Source organism: Danio rerio, chromosome 10 (assembly GCF_052040795.2).
Source record: "Danio rerio strain M-AB ecotype USA chromosome 10, GRCz13ab, whole genome shotgun sequence".
Lineage (NCBI taxonomy): Eukaryota > Metazoa > Chordata > Actinopteri > Cypriniformes > Danionidae > Danio > Danio rerio.
Genome location: NC_141030.1, coordinates 40,978,688 through 41,002,801, shown reverse-complemented (window position 1 = coordinate 41,002,801; position 24,114 = coordinate 40,978,688). Strand labels below are relative to the sequence as shown.

Sequence of the window (24,114 nt, the reverse complement as noted above, 5' to 3'; positions counted from 1 at the left end):
GAAACTGCTGATCTACTGGGATTTTCACGCACAACCATCTCTAGAGTTTTACAGAGAATGGTCCGAAAAAAAGTAAATATTCAGTGAGCGGCAGTTCTGTGGGCGCAAATGCCTTGTTGATGCCAGAGGTCAGAGGAGAATGGCCAGAAAGGCAACAGTAGCTCAAATAACCACTCGTTACAACCGAGTTCTGCAGAAGAGCATCTCTGAAAGCACAACACGTCCAACCTTGAGGCGGATGGGCTACAGAAGCAGAAGACCACACTGGGTGCCACTCCTGTCAGCTAAGAACAGGTAAATGAGGCTACAATTCGCACAGGCTTAACAAAATTAAACAATAGAAGATTGAAAAACATTGCCTGGTCTGATGAGACTCGATTATGCTGTGACATTCGGATGGTAGGGTCAGAATTTGGTGTCAACAACATGAAAGCATGGATCCATCCTGCCTTGTATCAACAGTTCAGGCTGGTGGTGGTGCTGTAATAGTGTGGGGGTATTTTCTTGGCACATTTTGGGCCCATTAGTACCAACTGAGCATTGTGTCAACACCACAGCCTAGCTGAGTATTGTTGCGGACCACGCCCATGCCTTTATGACCTCAGTGTACCCATCTTCTGATGGCTACTTCCAGCAGGAGGAATATTTCCAGTACCTTGTTGAATTTATGCCACGAAGGATTAAGGCAGTACTGAAGGCAAAAGCGGGTCCAACCCGGTACTAATAAGGTGTACCTAATAAAGTGGCCACTTAGTGTATACTGTACAGAAGTCACAAGTGTCTGAGTATATTTGCATTTTTCTATATTTATTTGTATAGTTTTGCCCATTACTATTTGCTCAGCAAGTTTTTTTCCTCCCTCTGTCTATATATATAGCTTTATTTGCTTAATAATAAATAAAATTGTAGATTTTTTAAATCTAATTTGTCTCTCTGAAAAATTATGAAACTAAAATTGACCATTAAAACTGCTGAAATACAGCACTGTTTTCTCAACAGATGCAACAGCTTCATACTTCAAGTTTAAACGTATGCAGTTCCAGTTTGTCCATAGAATTTAATTCAGTTCTATCTGTATAGCACTTTTCGTTGTTACCATTACATTAGTTACCATTACTTTATTAGTTACTAATAACTTTAACTAAATAACTAGTGACTAATATCTTTTAACAGTTAAAGTAATTATATATAAACATAGTTAACCTGCAGTTATGTTGTATATAGGTGATGTCATTGTGTACATGTTTAATGAAGTGTATTCATGAATTAATGTATAGGTTAGGGTGGCATCATCATATATATCAGTATATTACATCTAAAATGAATCCATCAGCCTTCTACAGTTTGCGTTGGTTGTATGGTCTATGAGAGGTTTAGTGTGCGTCTCACCGGAGTCAATCGAAGCGTTGTGTGACTGCAGCCCTGCACCACTCGTCCCAGAGTCTCCGCAAACATGAGCCGTAGCTCTCCAGAATAACAGTACACTGTGTCGATCTTCGGCCACCAGTCCAGTGGAGACTACAACATGACGGAGGACACACACACACACACAAATTAATCAAACACCCTCAAATCACACATCCTATCTGTCTACAGTGAGCGCTTACATTAGTGATGATGCGGTGGAGAGAATTCACCAGCACGAAATGAAAGGTTGAAGGGGAGGACGAGGCCAAACACACCTGACAAAGACAAATAGAAATCAAGAGAGATCTGGTAAAAGCGCTCTTTAGGTCAACTCATGTTCTTAGCACAGTGTGTAAACCTAACACAACCTTGCAGGTGTTGTAATTATTAATCTGAAAGAAATTGTAATTATGAATATATTGTATAACTAATATAAGTATATTCAACCTTACATTGAAAAATACAGTGCACTGATGTCAAGCAGTGTGCAAAACACAGCAAATGTCAGCTGTTATCATATAAGCGTCACATATTTTTTAAATATTATTATGTAATATATTTAATAATGCATATATTAGTGCCTGGCAAAATTTGCATCCAAATCAATGGGATTAATAACATCCAAAATAAACATTTGTTTTGACAATTTAAGTGTGTGTACCGCGTATATTTATTTTGGGTTTAAGGTTTGACTTGCACCCACTTTAAACTGCTGATTGTTGTGTGGGTTGATTCTGAAACAGGAGACGAAGCAGTCGATCATTAAGTCCAGGTCTGCACTCTGACTTCCTGCGCCTCTGGAAAACGGCTTAACTGGGTTAAACAGCAAACCCTGGAGACCAACAGAAAACCATCAATGTGGAAGACAGAATCCTTCAGACACAAAAGCTGCAGTGAATCACGAAGCTTGGGTTTCTCAAAGCATTTGTTCCTTTGGTAATATGAGCCTTTTCCAGCTCCATAGTGCCTCATCGATGAATCATTCCTTATTGCTGTAGAGTAAAACAACCCAGAAAAACTACCTACCGAAGAGCTGATATAAAATTTGTCAGATACTGTTAAAAATTTGCTTCATAATCAAAATTAGTCTCCCTGTGATGAAGATAAACTTGGAACTGGTTGATCTGGGCTTTATATTTCAACTAAAATCAAAAATGTCCCATACAGATTTGTGCTTGAGCCTGATTACAAACAGATACAGTTACAGGCATACTTTTAATTAAATTAGTTTCATAACAGCAGCCAAGTGTTTGAAATCACCTCTGGTTTTTTATGGATGATGTAAAGAACACAGATATGCTGCCACAATTATTATTTGTTTATTATCGTCATGTTGGATCGGTTTAAATTTTCTGAATAGTGCCAAAAAGTAAAATTTATTTTAGATTTGCTGGATTAAAAATATTTTTTTTATTTACATTTTTTATTTAAAATTATTTTTGGGCAATATTATTAGCCCCTTAAAAAAATAATATTTTTTGATTGGGTACAAATAAAACCACTGTCATCCAATAACTTTCCTAATTAGCCTAACTTGTCTAGTGAACTTAATTAAGCCTTTAAATTGCACTAATAATATCTTGCAAAATAACTATTCAAAATTTTATGTACTGTCAAAAACGAAACTGAATTAAATATATATTTTTTTTATTTCTTTTTTTAAAGACATAAATATAACTATTTAAAACTATTAGAAATTAGTAACATACAAATTAATAACAATATGATTAAAAATGTATTTTGAAATTGCACTTTTAGCTGAATAATATCTTGCGAAATAATTATTAAATTATTATGTACTGTCAAAAATGTATTTCTTTAAAAATTATAAAATAAAATAAAAACATCTATCTACCTAAAATAAGTGAACAAATAATTTTAAATATGTAATCATTTAAGAAAAATCTTTTTGTCTTTTTTAAGACAAAAAAAAATTAGCATCAGAAATTAATAACAATATTATTAAAAATGTCCAACTTTTATTTTGCAATTTTTGCTGTATAATATCTTGCAAAATTTATCAATTCATTAAATTTCTTTTAGGCTTAGTCCCTTTATTAATCAAGGTTCATCACAGCGGAACGAACCACCAACTCAACCAGCATATTTTTTTTTGCAGCGGATGCCCTTCCAGCTGCAACCCATCATAGTTTACCCAATTTATCTATAGTGTATGTCTTTGGGCTGTGGGGGAAACCAGAGCACCCGGAGGAAACCCACGCGAACATGGGGAGAACATGCAAACTCCACACAGAAATGTCAACTGACCCAGCCGAGGCTCAAACCAGCAACCTTTTTGCTGTGAGGTGACAGTGTTACCCACTGCGCCACCGCGCCGCCCCATCTTGCAAAATAACTTTTAAAATATTATGTACTGTCAATAACGAAATTAAATTTATTATTTTTTTATGATTAATTTTTAGACTTAAAAAATGTATTGAAAGTTATTGGTAACAGAAATTAATAACAATATGTTGAAACAACTAAACAGGGCTTTTAAAACCAACTACAATTTCCCAGATGGCTGATGATTTTGACTTGTATACGAATTATCATCATTGATGTCAGAAATAAGGGTTGGGTGATGTCGATCAATTTGGCATTGAAAGATGTCTAATGTGAAACATTGCGATGGACGATGACATCGTCATTGTAGGTGGTGGTGAATTAATTATTTATGAATTATGAATTAATTCGTAACGAATTAATTATTTGTAGCCTATCGTTTCAACTACCTGACCTGCTTGGTCCTTGTTTTACCCATAACCAAATCATAAACAAATAAAGATAAGTTACACACAAATTACCACCTGTCAATCACTTTTCCGCGGGACTCTGGCATGAATTGGCAGAGTGATCTGTGTCGTTATAATGGTTTCCACAAACTTGGTTGGTAAAAAGGTGCACAACCAGCAAGAAACACCAACAATAACTGAGGTTTTCATTAAAATTACAAAATGCAAACCTGAAAGCGAAAGATTGAAGCAGTGTATTGACGCTGTGACAAATTACCTGATAGATAGACAAAAGACGGAAGAGCCGTTAGATAGAGACAAGATAAATTAAATATCACGTTTAACAACTATAGTAAGATGCGATCCAGCGGTGCATCCTTGATAAACTTTCTGACATGCACTGTTCTCTGGGGTTTTGTGCTCAAAGCACCTGCTGACTGCTGGAGCTCAGACGCTGCAGGGCATGACAAAATGTGTGTGTGTGTGTATGTTTTCATTCTAAAATGCCATTTTAAATCTAAGACGTGTTAGTGTAAACGGGGTCTGACTGTGTTTTTCACGAACAGGTTGCTGCTGTGACGGGGGTGGGGTGTAGGATCGAGATGCCAGATCAACATCGTGATGTCTTTAGGCCATCAGCGATGGACGATGGCATCATTTATCGACCCAACCCTATCAGAAATGCAATAAATACCAGAATATAGTGATATATAGTCCAATAACGCCCCTCCCTAATTCATACCTTCAGGTCCATGACAATAGACTGCACCAGCAGGAAGATAACAGAGTGATCCTCCCAGCTGATGTATGTGGACGCTTTACACAGTTTAACGCAGGCGATGGCTGCGCTCTCTGTCAGCTGTTTGCTTCCACCGTGGCCAGTCAAAGCTTTCCGCAGATTCTCCAAAAACAGCTTCTACACAGGGAAAAACACATCCTTTGAATGGTTTACTTGTTTAATTCTACCATTTTACATCAAATGTGTCAAGAGTCTGTACATATGTGTTAGATATATTTATGTTTTCCTATTTTTTTTAAACTTTAACCAGTCCACATTAAAATGCTATTATATATATATATATATATATATATATATATATATATATATATATATATATATATATATATATATATATATATATATATATATTAGGGATGTAACGGTATGGTAAATACCGTCATACCGCAATATTATTTTTTTTCGATATTACCGAAGTCGCATGACTCGATAAAACTATAGGTCTTCTGAGAAAATTTGCTTAGGCGAATGAAGCGAACGGGAGGTAGCGAAAACTACAATACCCATCAGCCCATGCTTGACCATCATCCCTTGCGGTCTGTTGTCGCTACAGATCCAGTAATGCGGAAATGGAGTGTGCTGCTAGAAGCGGGGATGAAAAGAGCTGGAAAACTCTAAGGCCCCGTTTACACTAATGCGTTTTAGTTTGAAAACGCTTAAGTTTTGCTACGGTTACGCCAACCGTCCACACTACGCCGGAGTTCTCGAGCGCCGAAAACGGAGCGTTTCGAAATGTGTGGATAATGTCTCAGTGTGGATAATGGAAAACGGAGACATCTAAAAACGGAGGCGGGGCTGCAGACGTTCGCCTCTCTGATTGGGGCTTTTCCTGAATATTAAGTAGCCTAACACGCACAGTTCAGTCCTGCATTCTCTCCGTGTAAGTTCAGACTTCGCAAGTTTGATCAAGGCTGCAGTCTCTTCTTCTCAGTTTGATATGGAAAAGCAGACTATACCGAGGACACGGGCAAATCTTCAAAGGGAACAGTGTACTTTATGACTTCATTCACATCACCCTGGCTTCGTTGTTTCACTTTATCAACAATAAAATGTAAACATGATTTAAGGAACTGCCTATTTTCATTTTAATATTAGCAACTTAGACAGCAGACATGTTGAGGCGTCGTGCTGCATAAGATGAGCGTCATCTTCACTGTGTGGATATTTATAACAAAACGGAGCCGATAACAACTGCCTCCTTTCAATTTCAGTGAAAATACGAAACACAGCCTCTCTTTTGCTGAGTATCAGTTTTAATAATCGATAATGGCCATTTTAAAAGTATAACATACAATAAGTTTATACATTATAGGAAATAAAGGCAAGCGATCAGTCAATATACAGAATGTACGTGGTTACATTAATCATTAACTTATCTTTGCGCTCAGCCAAAACACGTTACCTGAGAACAAGTAATAGATTCCAATGACCAAAGTCAGGGAATATGTCGTTAGATAAAGACAACAAGATAAATGAAATATCCCGTTTAATAAATATAGTGAGATTAGATCCAGCGGGAGATGCTTGATGAGAAGTCCGACTAGCAGAGCTCTCATCTGTGTAGATGGGCTGAGTGTGATTAAATGTTGAATGTGATGAGTTTTCAACAATACTAAATTAAAACTTTATTGTTTTTACATGGTTTAATAATTTTTTGTTATTAAAATTGAAGTTCCTGTTTCAAAGCTTACAGATTGATGGCTAATTTGTATGTCATTGACACTTTTGGCACTTTTTTGGAGTATTTTCGTAAGTTTTGTTTTTTCCTGTAAATGATTCAATAAATACCGTACCGTGACATTCATACCGAGGTATTACCGTACCGTGAAATTCTGATACCGTTACATCACTAATACATATATATATATATATATATATATATATATATATATTAATGGTTATCTATCATTGGATCATAACTGTATTCTATCAGTCGAGTGTGTGCACTTGCCTTGTTGTCTTTGGCGTCCTCTGCTGCATCTCTGGACATGTCTTGCGTGATATCAGGACAGAGGATGAGGAGGATGATCTGGAGAGGCCAAACAGCTGCTTTTCTCTTCGTGCTTTCGGCAAAACTGTCCACCAGATCAAACAGCTTTTCAGCACAGTCTGAAACACATAGTTTAGATTTAACATTCCCTCTTAAACACAGCAGTAATATGTTGTACAGTGGTGCTCTCGGTAAAAACACACCAGCCATGTCTGTTTGAGGCCTCTGGTACAGCCTGGTGAATTCATCAGGATAATTCTCCACCCAGTTCCAAAACGCCTGCAAACATCATTAAGTTAAAAAAAAGAGAGAGATAGAGAACAGTAGGTGGCAGAAAAGAGATTGTACTCAAAAAAACTAAGCAAATATTTGCTAAACAAAGCTCTAAAATATTTGTTTATTAATTATTTATATGCAAGAAGTTTCTTTGCTCATAAGAGCTCAAAAATCTAATGGATGTATTTGGATTTAAAAGATCAGAGATATTCAGGAGCCATTTTACTAAGAGATTTAAAAACAAACAATAACATGTTAAAGTCTATTCTGTACCGAACTGGCAACCAGAGAAGAGACCGTAGTATGGTAGAAACACAGTCAAATTTATATAGACATATTCGGATTCTAGGCTCTTTTATCATTTTCCATTATCCATGCTTCATAGGGACCCTAGAGAAAGCATATACAATGCAAACAGAGTGAGGGACAAAACAGAGCCCTGAGATATTCCAACATGTGGCTAAATGGCTAAATATAGCCGGATGAAGAAAAACTATTAATAAATGGCTTGTCAGTCCTACAATATTAATTAAATTTAATATAAATATCAATAATAAGGTATGAATTATAATACTTTTTATATTGTACTATATACTACCTGACAAAAGTCTTGTCGTCTATCTTCTACTTTTTAGTTGATCATTTGGTATCAGAAGTGGCTTATATGAAAGGCAAAGACCTCTAGATTACCCTTATTATACCAAAATAAAATATAATCATGCCTCGATTTTCAATTAATTAATTAGGACAGTAAGGTTTGACTTTGCTAAGACAAAAGTCTTATCACTTAACAGAAATAATGTCCAGTATTAAAAAGTATATTTACAGAATATAAAGTCATGCTTCAGTGGAGAAAGAATGAATATTGTGTATGACTCCCATGAGCTTGGAGGACTGCATCCATACATCTCTGCAGTGACTCAAATCACTTATTAATAAAGTCTTCTGGAATGGCAAAGAAAGCGCTCTTGCAGGACTCCCAGAGTTCCTCAAGACTCTTTGGATTCATTTTTAATGCCTTCTTCATCTTACCCCAGACATGCTCAATTATGTTCTTGTCTGGTGACTGGGCTGGCCAAAGCTGGAGCACCTTGACCTTCTTTGCTTTTAAGAACTTTGATGTGGAGGCTGAAGTATGAGGAGCGCTATCCTGCTGAAGAATTTGCCCTCTCCTGTGGTTTGTAATGTAATGGGCAGCACAAATGTCTTGATACCTCAGGCTGTTGATGTTGCCATCCACTCTGCAGATCTCTCGCACGCCCCCATACTGAATGTAACCTCAAACCATGATTTTTCCTTCACCAAACTTGACTGATTTCTGTGAGAATCATGGGTCTATGCGGGTTCCAATAGCTCTTCTGCTGTATTTGTGATGATTGGGATGCAGTTCAACAGGTGATTTATCTGAAAAATCTACCTTCTGACACGTTATTATTAATAATAATACGTTATTATTATCAAGTTATTATTTTTTGCTCTTACATCTGGGATCAACGACAAGATTTTTGTCAGCTAGTGTAGTACATAATACTTATATATTGTATTAATTATGAAATTAAATTGACAACTAAATTGTTATTTTGTCTGATAATTACAATAATAACACTTATAACAACAATAACAATAATAATACCAATTTCTCTCACCTTCTCTAAATTGAAGATGACACTTAACTGTGCCGGCTTCTTTAAGGCTTTAAATTTAAAGACAGTTTCTGCAACGAAAAAAGGATTTTATTTTTCACATTTAAAGAAAAACAGGCATTTAGCTGCTCTAAAAATGTGTCTATAGAGGACTAGTACTGATGTCCATCAAACCTTGGAGGAGGCGTTTGAGTTTACAGCCATCCACATTGATGTACTGAATGAGCTCAATGTCGTGCACGTCCACAGTATCTTCCGAGCAGACAGTCAGCTCCTGTAGCCTATAGACAGAGAAATATCCAGTCCATTACTAAAGCCTTGATTTAGGGGGTCTAAGATGATATGGCAGATCATCTTAGATCATCTTACGCATTTGTATCTAAAAACTTCATATCAATAACTTTTCTCTTTGAACCACCAGGTGGCAGTCTTTAAAGTTTTATTTCGGAGTGCAGATTGCAAAAGTTTTTAGTATTTTTTTGTATTATATATATATATATATATATGTATGTATATATATATGTATGTATATATATATATATATATATATATATATATATATATATATATATATATATATATATATATATATATATATACATACATACATACATACATACATACATACATATACATACATACATACATACATACATACATACATACATACATACATACATACATACATACATACATACATACATACATACATACACACACTATTTTCCCAGTATAACTACTGTAAGAAATTATCAGCATTTGGTACATACTTTCAGTATTATCTTTGCTTGAACTGAACCAATCTAATCCTGTTTATATGAAATGAGCCTGCTCCCAAGCAGGTTTGAGCAACCAGAACTGTTGCTATGACAACAAGTCTTAGATGAGTTTTGAAGAACAAAACAATCCTGGATCGTGTCAAATCGTCATTATTTAAATCCAGCTAATTGAGTAATTTACATACGAAGAACGGACCCCAGGTTGTGTAAGATATTGTGATTGTTTTAAGATGATCTTTTTATGCTTACATAGTTAGTAAAACAAAAATTAAGGTATTTTACCTCCAAATCTTACTTAATAATGATCAGAGACATAATTTAAGACCAGCCTTTAAGTTTGCATATTAAAAAGGCTCAATAAATGACACTTATTCTTATTTTAGCTGTGGTATACTTATTTTAGCTATACTTGTTCTTTAGCGTCTGTTATGTTTTGTTGCAATAAGCTTCAGTATATTTTGAGATATTTTTGCATTGTAACTAATGTTTTTAATATTTTTTTTATTCTGTTTCCTCATTTTATGTTTCTTTTATTCTTGTTTATGTAAAGCAATTTGAATTACTATTGTGTATAAAATATGATATATAAACAAACTTGTCTAATGTCAAGTCTTAATTTGAATGACAATACGCATGTACAGTATGTGTGATCCTGCTTTATTTCATACAATAATCTTGTTTAAAGTTGAAATGATTTGCCAAAATATAATGACAAATGAGGAATTCTCCTGTTTTGTAAATCTAGTTAAGAGACATTATCACACAAAATAAGAAAAGCATACGGTTTAAAAAAGCTATTATCAAGCTATTTGGAAGATAAATAGACTAAATACATTATTCTTAATAATGTTGTATTACTTATATTACTAAGATAAGCAGATAATTAGTCTTGTTTCTAGTCTCTATTTTCTTAAATCATTCATATACTCATATTTAGACATATTTTAGAAGTGCATTCTCAGTATTTATCTGCACCTGGTGGAGATGCGGCTGAAGACGGCGTTGAAGTTACTGCAGCTCAGAGAGAACAGGACACCACAGGCGGAGCTCCTCAGCTCAGCCGCGTGCTGGTTTCCCTCACGATACGTGTGGATGAAATGACAGATCTCCGGCAACAGCTGCTTCACAAGCATCGTCTCGTCTAGACGCATGCTGTCTTTCGGTTGCTGGAGAGAAAAAGGACTATTGTGAAAACAAAAGTGAAATCTGAAAACAGATCCATTTACATGAGTGTGTCTCCGCTAAACAGATCCCTTGTTGTATGCAAGTTTATCTAGGTTACGTCGACTAATGTGTCAGATACACAACATTTTATTTATCGAATATCGTTATTTAGACAAACATGAGCTACACATCTTATTTGACATACAAATTATGTTATATGCAGGCTGCAAAACATCATAACAAGTGCAGAAGACCGGCTCTGTGAACACAATGTACGTATGTGGTTTAGACCTGTCCAGTTTCCTCTCGATGCATCCCAGACCACCTCCTGAAGTGGTCTGAACAATCGGATTTATATCTCGACTGCTTTCCAGAGGGCATTTACACCTGCCCATATCATGATCGACTGGCTCTCTAATGAGAAATAATGCATGAAGTGACCAGGTGTTAACAACCCCTTATCACTCACGATAACATCACTGACATTTAACAGCAGGTGACAAAAGAAAGGGCACTAATGTGAGTGTGTGCACACCAACACACACAAAAAACGCAAGGTATACATGCATAATTTTAAAAAGAAATCTAGGCCTAGGTCCCCAACCTTTTTATCACCACGGACCGGTCAACAATTGACAATTTTACCGAAGACTGGAGGGCGGGGGGGTTGCTTGCTGGCAGTGGTTCGTAGGTTGCTAGGTGACTTTGCTGTCACTCTGTTACAATTATTATTTTTTTTTGGACAAAATTACAAAGCATGTCAGTGTTTGGGTGGAGCCAGAGATAACTAGTCTACCGATATGTGTATATTCCATACAAAGTATGAAGCCGATTGGTCAGATCTTATTATGACTTGCGGTGCGTTCGCAGCATTCATTTAACTATGTGTGTCTGGAAGGCATGTGCGCAAGCGGCGTGATGCACATGTGCCGCACAACTCCATTATCAAATAACAAACTTGTTTTTTCTAGAATAAACGCAATATGCGAGGCCCCTAAAATTCCGCCCTCATTTGCAATCTCCAGCAGTTGATCTTCTTGCAAAGGGTTTGAAGACCACTCAGGGCTCAACAATAAGGACTGCCCGGTGGCCCGGGGCCAGCGTGTGAGATACTCGGGACAGTAGACAGGATCGTTACCGGCCCGATTGGGCCAGTGCTGCCTTGTCACTAAAGTTTAATTTGCCTGTGACTTTTTGTCAATTGTGTGCAAATACAGTCTTAGAATTGAGAAACAGTTTTTTCAAGCCTTCAAATAAGAAACAGTGTTTTCAAGCCTTCAAATGCTACCTTCTCGGTTCTTCTTATCTGATTGGATGTTGTGAGCACTTTTTTTTTCGTATCAACCAGTACAGCGAAGAGACTGCAACATGGCAGTAACATCAAATGATTATGTTAAATGGAAAACATTTGTTTCTAACGTTTTGAAAGCAGACATTTACGAGGGTACACCACGACTAAAAAAATTAAGTGATGTTTTGTACAGTTTGCCGTCAGTTTGGCAGGTCAGCCATCTTTTGTTTCAAAACACTTTGAAATTTTCTCATAATACATTTATTAACATTTTTAAATATTTAAACTCTAGATTTACAAACATTTTGACATGTTTTTTTTATTTTATTTGTGGTTAAGGAATAACTGTTAACTTTTTTTTTTTTTTTGGTGGGGCCAGTGAAAATATTGGCAGGGCTAGTAAAAATCTTAACCACTGGTCCAATTGGGCCAGTAGAAAAAATCCTTAGCGTTGAACCCTGCTACTGGTTTTAAGGATTGACACACTGCATTAAAAACTAGTCGACCAATGAGATAAAACTTTTGCTCATGCGTCTTGAGATGCTGAAGTTACAGTAAAACATCACTAGGTGTGCTCAAGCACAAAACGAACTAGCCGAACACACAGGAATTGCAGATTAAATAGGATTCGATGGCAAGTTTCATTTTAATAGGCTATATGCACCGGGACTTTTAATTTATCAGTAGGCCAGCTCAAGCGTTTGAACTGTCATGCCATTATAAAATGACCACATTTAAAATCTAATTTTTTTTTTAAATCAGTGATCTTCACTGCTTGACTTATATATGATATAAAGTAGTAGAGCTGCTCGATTATGGGAAAAATCAATCACGATTATTTTGGTCATAATTGTAATCACAATTATTCAAAACGATTATCAGCTGAAGTCAAAATTATTCGCCCCTTCTGAGAATTTATTTTTATATACAAATATTTCCCAAATTATGTTTAACAGAGCAATTTTTGACAGTATTTCCTATAATATTTTTTCTTCTGGAGAAAGGCTTATTTTTTTATTTCAGCTAGAAAAAAAATCAGGTTTAAATATTTTAAAACCTATTTTAATAGCTCAATATTATTAGCCCCCTTAAGCAATATACTTTGGATTGTCTGAAGAAGAAACTATTGTTACATAATGACTTGCCTATTTACTCTAATTAAGCCTTTATATGTCACTTTAAGCTGAATACTAGTATCTTGAAAAATATCTAATAAAATATAATGTGCTGTCATCATAGCAAAGATAAAAGAAATGAGTTATTAGAAATGAGTTATTAAATCTGTTCAAACTGTTTTAAGCATCTTCACTGTAAGAAAAAAAGTCCTTCAGTCAAGAGCAGTGAGTGGATTTTGTCCTTTTGTTGCTTGATTAATAATAAAAACAGCAGCAGGAATATCGCACGCTGTCACTTTAAAAATAGCACGGCTCCGATATGGTTTCTCTTTCACGTGTCTTTTGATTCTCAACTTGTTTGTTTATTACACAAATGAGGATTAATATTAATAACTACTAAACACCGTGCATGTATTTGACCATTAAAGCGCTCGCATAAGGATGGCGTTAGATGTGCGTGTGCTCTGCTGTCTGAGGCTAAGCGCGAACCGCGCGCACACAGACACACACACACAATACCTGTCCGAGGCTAAGCGCAGCGCGCACACACACAACAGTACGTGCTCTTTCGCGCTTTTAAAAATATGAATGATGCGCATCCAATGCTGCAAAAGTTACATTACAGCACATCTTTCAGTCACTTTCACGTGGAACTGGAAAGGAGGTGGTATATGATGGAATAATCGTTTATCTCGATTAATGGTTTTTCATAATCGTTATGAGCCGTAATCGAAATCGAAACCGGATTTTCGATTAATTGCACAGCCCTATAAAGTAGGTCTCAGACTAGACAACAAGCCCATTGCCCATTTAATTCCATTGTTCTGCGTCTTTAAAATACGGAAATTAATTTTTGAGGTTGAAGCAAATAAACTCCATTTAGTGTGTCTAATTAAAAGCAAATCAGCTTCTCACCCCTGCCAAGCACTTCTCCAATGTGTCCAAGATGATTAGCTGTGACAGGTAAAGATTCCTCTCTGCAGTATCTCCAAATATTCTCTGTAAAGAAGAGACGGTAAACAAGAGAAGAGTTAGCACTATCTACTACAGAGCTCCAGGTACAGACTAATCTTCAACAGTTTAGAGAAAATGCTCTCAATATCGTAGGCTTTGTACACAAACAATGGGTCTCATTCACTAATAACTGCGTACGCTTTTCGTATTCATACGCACGCTTGAAATTCTCACGAAAACTTTCCACCTAATTCACAAAATGCGAGTACGCACATGAGTTTGTTCTTAAACTCATTCTTCTGTTAGTGAAATTGAAGTGTTCTCAAGAAGCGTTCTCATGCACGTGATTAATAATTTGCATCATACCCACCTATGTCAGCTCATATAAGGGCTGTCCGCAAAGCGGCACATTTCCAGAGAAATTATACGACAAATTATGAATTAATAAGAGACAATTATGGCAATAAAACAAAAGAAAATAACTTTAATTATATTTAATGTAATCTAGTTACTTTTCATTCACACTCTAAATAACATTTCTAATTATATGTAGGGTTCTTCATACATTATTTTAAGGCCCAGGCGTACATGATTATTGCGTTTGTGTGGTATCAGTTGTTCTTCAAATTGTTTTGTAGTTTACAATAAATTTTAATACAAACTTTTTGATGAATCATGATTTATTTGTGTAAACATCCATACACATGGTTAGTGAACGAGACCTATTATTTTATTCAGCCATCATAATCATCCAGAAAGCATGGTGTAATGTAAATATAGGACATACAACAGTAACAGAAAATAACTAAATGTAGAAAGAAAACTATATTTTAGTATTTACTACACATTTAATTTAAATAAAAAAGTTCAAATAAACATTAAAGCACATCATTTTAAAATGTCTGCAGATTACAACAGATATTTTTAGCAAGAATACATTATGATTAAAAGTGACAGCAAACATGTTTGAGTTTAAATAGATACATTTTTTAATGTAATTTAAAAATATATTTTATTTTAAATAACTTTTTATTCATAAATGTATGCCAAAGCACTGGCAAAATAACAAGCAGAGACTGTTTTCAACAGTGATAATAATAAATAATTTGACATCACATTAGCTGTCAGAATTATTACTGAAGGATCGTGTGATAATGAAGATTGGAGAAATTATGCTAAAATATTCTACTTTGCCCAAACATTAATAATGGCCTGCATGGCTTTTAAACAGCAGTTTGCATATTACTAAATATTACTATTAACTCACCATGTTGTTGACGTTCTTCAGTATGTTGGTGAGTCCGCTGATGACCAGGGAGAATTTGTACCTGGAGATGTTGATCAGGCATTCCTTATTGTGTTCTGTGCTGATTTTAGTGTGTGTGTTTTGAACACCGACTTTCACAGGAAGCTAAAAAACAAAGCAAGAAGCAGAGTTGCACAGTGTTTCGGAACACATATATGCATTAAGAAGTTGTCAATCCACTTATAGAAGAAACACTCTCTAGATAACAGTAAAAAATGACTTATCAAAGGCTTCAGAATATATTCCAGACCTAGAACATACTGTATAAGTCATAAGAACAAGTCATAAGAACTTTGAGCTGTCAAATGCAGCTTGAGTCTAAAATTATTATTTATTATTAATAATTATTATTATTTCACAAATTAAAGGAAAATGAATGAATCAATATGATCTCATTCAAATAAGTAAAATTTCAAGAAAATATTTTAAAATGTAAAAAAAAAATTATAAAAATAAATAATAAAAATAATAACATTAGTCATTTTCATGCAGTCAGTGTATACACTGTAAATTAAAGAAAAGGTATTTTATTGTGCTATAGATATCATTATCAGAATATGAGATGTGAGATTATTTACACATCGTCCAGCCCTTTGGATTATCCAGAGCTTAGGCCCGGCTTAGCAAAAAAACACTCCTAATCTCTGCTAAACTTTAATCAAACAGCAATGATCCGTCACGGCCCACAAGCCAACAAACATCAAACATTTAAAAAAGACCTCTTCATTGCCTCCTGTCCCAACTGTAGACTGGATGGCCTGCATGACCAAAAAATGGCATCTCAATATCTTTTAGGGATTTTTTAATTAAATAAATAATTAAACAATTTTCTTTTTTTTCGGCACAGTGGTTTTGTGGTTAGCACTGGCGCCTCACAGCAAGAAGGTCACTCGTTTGAGACTGGCTGGGCCTGTTGGCATTTCTCTGTTGAGTTTGCATGCGCTATAGGTGAATTGGATTAACTAATTTGGTCGTAGTGTACGAGTGTGTGAATGTGAGAGTGTGTATGGCTGCTTTTCAGTACTGGGTTGCAGCTGAAAGGGCATCCGCTGCGAAAAACAGAATAGTCGCCGATTCATTCGTTCAATAGAGACTGAGCCGAAGAAAAATGAATGAATGAATGAATGAATGAATAAATGAATTGGATTTTTTCATAGGCATGTAACTGACACATATTAGATGAATTGGATCAACTTTTCTTCGTTTGGCCAATTTAACCTGTTCATAAACATCATATTTCTCTATATACTCGGTGTATGCTCTTAACTTTAATGTACTTAAATTTAAAGTACAACATGAGCAGCATGAGTAAATAATGACCCAACCGCATATAATATCAGCATCAATCTTTGTCTGACAGTCTGTTAGGTCTGTCAGTGTTTCTTTGGTGTCTGGTTGAATTTTAGTCAAAAACTTGCACACATTTCTGCAGTTAAAAGAGCTCAAAAAAGACGAAAATAAAACATACTGGTTTAACCATTCACAGGTTTTCAAGCGCCTCTGGTAAACAATGACTTTTTTATAACTACACTCTGTTTTATAAGTACAACTGCAGGTTTAAACCAAAAACGATTCATACTAAAGACAAAGTGTAATCAATGCATTAGTTATACATATAATACAAAGATAAGGCTGTATGATAATGGAAAAATCTAATTTTGCCCAATTTTATATTTCTGTAATAAATATAGCGATATGAATACAGTTTCACAATATATGGAAACTAGTCTCGGTCACATGAATTACCATTGTTATAGACTAAGTTAGGTCACCCAAACCCTGTCTTCACCCCAAAAACACACCAGAAATGACTGGACAATAACAAAGTTGCCTAATTATTGATCTACTTATTAATTAAACTAATATTTAGTTGACAGTCATTTTACTCCAGTTCTACTGAAATCCGTGGTTAGTAACTCTCCTGCCAGTATAGGAGTTGTTTATGTTGAAAAGACTGAGGTTTCAGGTTTAGTAGAAAATGCTGAGCAACACGTCCTTCTAAACTAGTCTCTGTCCAATGAATTATCGTTGTTATAGGCTAAGTTAAGTGACCCAATCCCTATCTTCACCCCAAAAAACACACCAGAAATGGCTGGTCAATAACACAGTTGCCCAATCACTAATCTATTAATCTATTTATGTATAATACTAATATTTAGTTGACAGTCATTTTACTCCAGTCCTACTAAAATCAGTGGTTAGTAACTCTCCTGTCAGTATAGGAGTTGTTTATGTTGATAAGACTGTGGTTTCAGGTTTATGATAGTAGATGATGCCGAGCAACACGACTAACTACACTAGTCTTTGTCACATGATTTACTGTTGTTATAGACTAAGTTAAGTTAAGAAAAAGGTCAATAGAGTAAGTCAAGTGAATCAATATCGTTACCCAGAACACACCAGAAATGACTGGACAATAACAAAATTGCTCATTCACTGATCTATTTATGTATAATACTAATATTTAGTTAAAAGTCATTTTACTCCAGTTCCACTAAAATCAATGGTTACTCTCCTGTCAGTATATGAGTTGTTTATGTTGATAAGACTGAGGTTTCAGGCTTTGTAGAGGATGCTGAGCAACATGACCAACTAAACTAGTCTTTGTACCATAAATTGTTGTTGTTATAGACTAAGTTAAGTGACCCAATCCCTATCTTCACCCCAAAAGACTCCAGAATGGCTGGTCAATGACAAAGTTGCCCAATTATTGATCTACTCATCTGTTTATGTATAATACTAATATTTAGTTGACAGTCATTTTACTCCTGTCCTACTGAAATCAGTGGTTAGTAACTCTCCTGTCAGTATAGGAGTTGTTTATGTTGATAAGACTGTGGCTTCAGGTTTATGATAGTAGATGATGCTGAGCAACACGACTAACTACACTAGTCTTTGTCACATGATTTACTGTTGTTATAGACTAAGTTAAGTTAAGAAAAAGGTCAATAGAGTAAGTTAAGTGGACACAGTAGTGACCCAAACCCTGTTCTCACACCAAAACAACAGAAATGACTGTTCAATAACAAAGTTGCTCATTCACTGATCTATTTATGTATAATACTAATATTTAGTTGATTCATTTTCCTCCAGTTCCACTAAAATCAATGGTTACTCTCCTGTCAGTATAGGAGTTGTTTATGTTGATAAGACTGAGGTTTCAGGCTTTGTAGAGGATGCTGAGCAACATGACCAACTAAACTAGTCTTTGTACCATAAATTGTTGTTGTTATAGACTAAGTTAAGTGACCCAATCCCTATCTTCACCCCAAAACACTCCAGAATGGCTGGTCAATGACAAAGTTGCCCAATTATTGATCTACTCATCTGTTTATGTATAATACTAATATTTAGTTGACAGTCATTTTACTCTAGTCCTACTGAAATCAGTGGTTAGTAACTCTCCTGTCATTATGGGAGTTGTTTATGTTGATAAGGCTGTGGTTCCAGGTTTAGGAGATGATGCTGAGCAACATGTCCTTCTAAACTACTCTCTGTCCCGTGTCTTCGCCGGCTTTGTGGGACATAAACATGGGAGCATCGGAAAGAGTGTGTTGAAAGCCTCATCCGTGCAGAGAGGTGTACATGAGCTCTGACCTGCTCGTCGAATCGGCTGATGACGGCCTGGACCCACTCCACGGGCTTCTGCGCCGCCATGGCCGCTCACGCCGATAGTGATGAAGAGGAGGATGATGAAGATGGTGAAGTGGAAAAGGAGAGGACGCCTCTACCGTGCTCCGCGAGCCCTGCGCTCCTCGAACCGCGCCGTGTTGAGGGCCGAACGCGGGCCGGCTCGGTGCTCGGTCTGGTCGGTGTCAGAAACAGCAGCATGCCGCCATGACAGTGCCGGAAGTTTGAATCCTCTGATCCAGCGAAGCAGCAACAGCAGCACAGCAGCGGTGCAGATGAGAGATGAGAGCACTACTGCGCATGCGCTGTAACCGAGAGCGCGAGTGAGTGAGAGACAGAGCGAAATGTTTACTTTGCTTTTAAACAAGTTTTTTTTTCTGTAGACAATGAAAAAAATATTGCTTAAGGGGTATAATAATATTGACCTGAAAAATATTGTGAAAATATTTCTTACTCCATTAAATATCCCTTGAGAAATTTTTGAAAAAGAATAAATATTTCACAGGAGGGTTAATGATTTTGCCTCAACTGTATATATATCGTGAATGTTGAAAAATACAGAGAGGTTTAATCCATTATGGCATTCCTTCTGGAAAAGACTTCAGTGAACCTCATTTTCAGCATGATTATGATCCGCTATTTGCAGTGAAATCCTAGTTGGAGAAAAAAAGCAGCTGATGAAACACAGACAGTCATGAAATGGCCTCTACAGGGTCCAGACCTGAATGATAGATCACCTGGACAGAAAAAAGAAAGATATGACACTTTAAATCTAAAGAACTCTGGAAAGTGCTAATTAATTCATAAAAATGTGTGTATATACATTATATACGTATATTATGTTGGTATTACACGTTATTGTTATTAATCCTTATATATAAGGAATATTGTGTATAATATTAATATTAGAGGGCATCACTGTGGCATAGTGGGTAGCCCAATTGCCTTACAGCTAGAGGGTCGCTAGTTCGAGCCTCTGCTGAGTATTTAACTGTAATATTTTACTGTATTTTAAAGTTGCATTGTGAAAATGCATAAAGTTGCATTGTGATTATAAAATGTTATTTTATATTAAAGATTTACCTAAAATTCTGTTGTCACATATACAGCAAGATAAATGGTGTTGTAAATGCAGTATTATTGTTGTAATTGACTTACAGTAGGTGACATGGTGGCTCAGTGGTTAGAATTGTCAACTCATAGCAAAAAGAGTCCCGGCTGGGTCAGTTGGCATTTCTGTGTGGAGTTTGCATGTTCTCCACGTGTTCACGTGGGTTTGCTCCGGGTGCTCCGGTTTCCCCCACAAGTCCAAAGACATGTGCTATAGGTGAAGTGGGTAAGCTAAATTGTCCATAGTGTATGTGTGTGAATGTGTGTATGGGTGTTTCCCAGTGATGGGTTGCAGCTGGTAGGGCATCCGCTGAATAAAACATATGCCGGCTAACATGGCGGTTCATCCCGCTGTGGCGACCCCAGATTAACAAAGGGACTAAGCTGAAAAAAAATATTAACGTATGAAGGAATATTAATACTGGAAATAACAGTTTAAATTACACAAATTCATTAACTCTGGAAAATTGATGGTCAGATAAAGATTGCATTTTCTTTTGCTTTTATGTTGTTTTAGTTGTTATTTTATTTGTATGTTGTTGTTCTATAAATCATTATTCTATATTTAATGCTGTACAATTTTATATAATATGCATTTCAGATGTGTTAAAGAATAGTTTTGCCAAAAAGACTTCTTCTCAAACTATAAATACATTAGAATTATGCACACACACACAAACACAAATGCACATATTTATATATTTATATATATTGTTCATCTATGTAAAGTTATTGTTTTCCTGTCAATAAATTAATACAATTGTTAATACATAATGTAATGCAAAAACAATAATAACATTTTGGACATGAAATTGAGAGAAAATTCTGCTTTCAGTTTCAGTGAAAGTGCAAGAATCTAATGTGCATAGATATGTACATGCAATTATTATAAATTATTATCATTTATTTATTGTAAGTAAATATTATTATTATTTATGATTAATAATATGTGTTATTACTATTATAGAAAAAATACTCAAAATACACTGAAAATAAATGATTAATTGAATTTACGGTAAGGTTGGTTGTAAACAATTTATATGTGCTGAATTTAAAGAAACAAATTTCATTTAGCAACTTAATTTGTTTCTTCAAATTCAGCTTATATAAATTGTTGGACAATTTGCAATAAACCATTTTTTTTTTGTGACAGTTTTTCATGCTGCACCTTCAGTTACATGTTTTTAATGTCTTAATAAACAAATAAAATAAGCAAAATAAAACATGTAACAAGAAGCCTGTGAGCCATTTATTATTTTTCATTTATTTATATTATTATTTTGCAGTTTAGAATTTTTTAAAAAACATTTTAAGGTCAAAATTATTCGCCCCTTTAAACAATATATTTTTTGATGGTCTACAAAAAAAATCAGCGTTATACAATAACTTGCCTAATTACCCTAACCTGCCTAGTTAACCTAATTAACCTAGTTAAGCCTTTAAATGTCACTATAAGCTGAATAGAAGTGCCTTGAAAAATATCAAGTATAAATATTATGTACTGTCATCATGGCAAAGATTAAAGAAATCAGTTATTAGAAAAAGAGTTTTAAAAAATCTTCTCTCTGTTAAACAGAAATTGGGGGAAAAATAAACAGGGGGATTTATAATTCATAATTATAATTCAATTCAATATAAAGTCCTAAATCAAATTTGGATAGTATTATACTCTTATAATACATTTGTAAACTAAAAAAAAATCTGTTCAAAAGTCTCTCTTCCATTAAGCCACTTTCCAGTCACATGCTGCAAAGGAAACAGATCCATGAAACTGGGGAAAGGCAGAGGGAGAGCGTGCAGAAGAAAGAGCAGCTTGTTGAGGCGCTGTGTGAGTAAAACTCAAAGAGATGCCGGAAACAGCCTGCTCGATGCAGAACACTGAACGCTCTCAGACACAGAGAAATTAGAAGCTGCCTCAAGACACAAAGCAAACCTTTGTGAGGAGCCCTGCGGTGGAAACAGTGAATGGACAGTTTCTCAAGAGTCTGCAGATCTACTGATGGCATTCACAAAGAACATGGACTGCTGGCAGCATGAAGTCCACTGTGTTTTTGGGATGTTCATTTACTCTCTGACATTTCAATAACCTAAATATTTCAATACTTAGTATTTTTTTGTATTATATAAAATTCAAGTGTCTATACATTGTTTGTAAATGTCTATAGTTGTTATAGTTATTTTTTGGAAGACATTTCACAGAGATCAATGGGAAAATTCAAGGATCAGTTACATGAACTGAAACAGAGAGACAATTCAGATTCTCAAAGAATTTGAGCTGAGGATTGTCCAACCCAGGCTCATTCTGAATGTTTCATATATACATTTCTGGAGAGCGCCAAATACATCCCAGAAGCTGCTTTATTTTTTGCAGTTTTAGCGAATCCACCAGAGGCCTCTGTGTACACTTTTTGAGATCTCAGAGGCCGCTGTCGACTGACTGACTGACCGATCGACTGACCCGCCATCTTCCCTAAATCCAACCAACAGTGTTTTCAAAAGCAAATGATTAACTCTCTTATTTTATTTTTTGGCTTTTGTCCTACCTGCTTTCTGGAACCATTCCTCACCGGACTCGAACCCTGTCGTCGCTGTTGACTCTGCACCATGTCACAAGTCCGCCAACATATGCAGTGAGTCTCTGGAGAAACTGGTAACACTAGAAAAGCTGCCCATACGGAGGAAAGCGGTGCCCCGTAGCGTTCGTTTGAAATACATACTTCTGGCTACACTGTAAAAAATGCAGGGTTCCACACAATTTATTCATGTTGTCCCAACATTCCTACACAAATAGACTAAGTTAACTTAACACTTTTAACAAGTTTATGTGGATTGAACATAAAAAATTTAATTGTACCCATGAAATCTCAAGCATTGTGTTGTTTGAGCTCATTTATTTAAGTAGTTTGAACAGTTTAAAACATATTTTTTGAGTGTACATCATTTATGATCTCCAGAAACATATATAGGGGCATGTTTTTCAGAATGAGCCTATGCGATTGTCAACTCAACGTTTGCAAAAGAATTCTACCAAAGATAGCATGTACAATAGTCCTAGTACTGAGCCCTGCAGTACTAAATCAGCTAATGATAAGCTAAATCAGCTCTAAAAATAGTGTCCTTTATAATGATCACGTCAAAATTTCAGTGTTAGTCGGCGCCAGTAGCCTAGTGGTTCTGCGCACTGACATATAGCACCAGTGTGCTCGTGGCGACCCGGGTTCGATTCCCGTCTCGAGGTCCTTTGCCGATCCTTTCCCTCTCTCTGCTCCCAGTGCTTTCCTGTCTGAATTCTCTACTGTTCTATCAAAATAAAAGTGAAAAACCCCTAAAAAAATAATTATTAAAAAAAAATAAAAAATTCAGTGTTAGTAACTGAATTCAGGTCAATAACATCTGATAATGCTATGCTCGTCAGATTGAAATAAGTTCAACAAAACAGTTTTGCGCTTTTTTATGAAATGTTTTTATTATATTTGTGGGTAATTCTTCAATATGGACACTTTTAGTCCTTTGATCATATATCCAAAAATGTATATAATTTTGTTTAAGTTCCTCTTTCTTTGTCAAACTAACAATAAAACCTACTTTAAAAAAATTTACCACCTTTCTATTATATATTTTTCATTTTATTCAACCTCCTTTTGGGTGTCAAAATCACTGTTTTTACCTTGTCGCACACCCAGTTTTAATCTTCAAGAATGAAAAGAACATTTTAAAATATGATTTATCTGGTATCTATTAATGTATCTTGATTAAGCACTAGTGAAATAATTTAAATATTTTAGAGTTATTAATGTGAGACTATTATCAATATTTATTTTTATACAAAATATAGCTGTCGCACAGTATCAGTGTCATTTCCAGCACAACACTGTAATGTCACTTTAAAAAGCTTGTGTGAAAGATTATTGAGGT

The 24,114-nt window shown here is 35.4% G+C and overlaps 2 protein-coding genes across 7 annotated transcripts in view; both read right to left on the bottom strand.

Moving 5' to 3' along the window:
* Positions 1–19,324, bottom strand: part of nf1b (neurofibromin 1b) — a 130,584-nt gene extending 111,260 nt beyond the window's left edge. For all 6 annotated transcript variants that reach the window (XR_015501394.1, XR_015501395.1, XR_015501396.1 and 3 more), the window contains exons 1-12: positions 19,057–19,324; positions 15,421–15,564; positions 14,115–14,198; positions 10,605–10,795; positions 9,025–9,131; positions 8,854–8,921; positions 7,135–7,210; positions 6,893–7,050; positions 4,885–5,058; positions 2,111–2,239; positions 1,608–1,682; positions 1,390–1,518 (exon numbers count right to left, since the gene is read on the bottom strand). Coding sequence is in view for 2 of the 6 variants with exons in the window: in XM_087271160.1 (XP_087127286.1) it covers positions 1,390–1,518; positions 1,608–1,682; positions 2,111–2,239; positions 4,885–5,058; positions 6,893–7,050; positions 7,135–7,210; positions 8,854–8,921; positions 9,025–9,131; positions 10,605–10,795; positions 14,115–14,198; positions 15,421–15,564; positions 19,057–19,116 (1,395 nt within the window). In the remaining 4 variants the exon portion in view is untranslated. The remainder of the gene's footprint in view (positions 1–1,389; positions 1,519–1,607; positions 1,683–2,110; positions 2,240–4,884; positions 5,059–6,892; positions 7,051–7,134; positions 7,211–8,853; positions 8,922–9,024; positions 9,132–10,604; positions 10,796–14,114; positions 14,199–15,420; positions 15,565–19,056) is intronic.
* Positions 1–24,114, bottom strand: part of cuedc1a (CUE domain containing 1a) — a 529,149-nt gene that overhangs the window by 378,099 nt on the left and 126,936 nt on the right. The window lies entirely within an intron of this gene.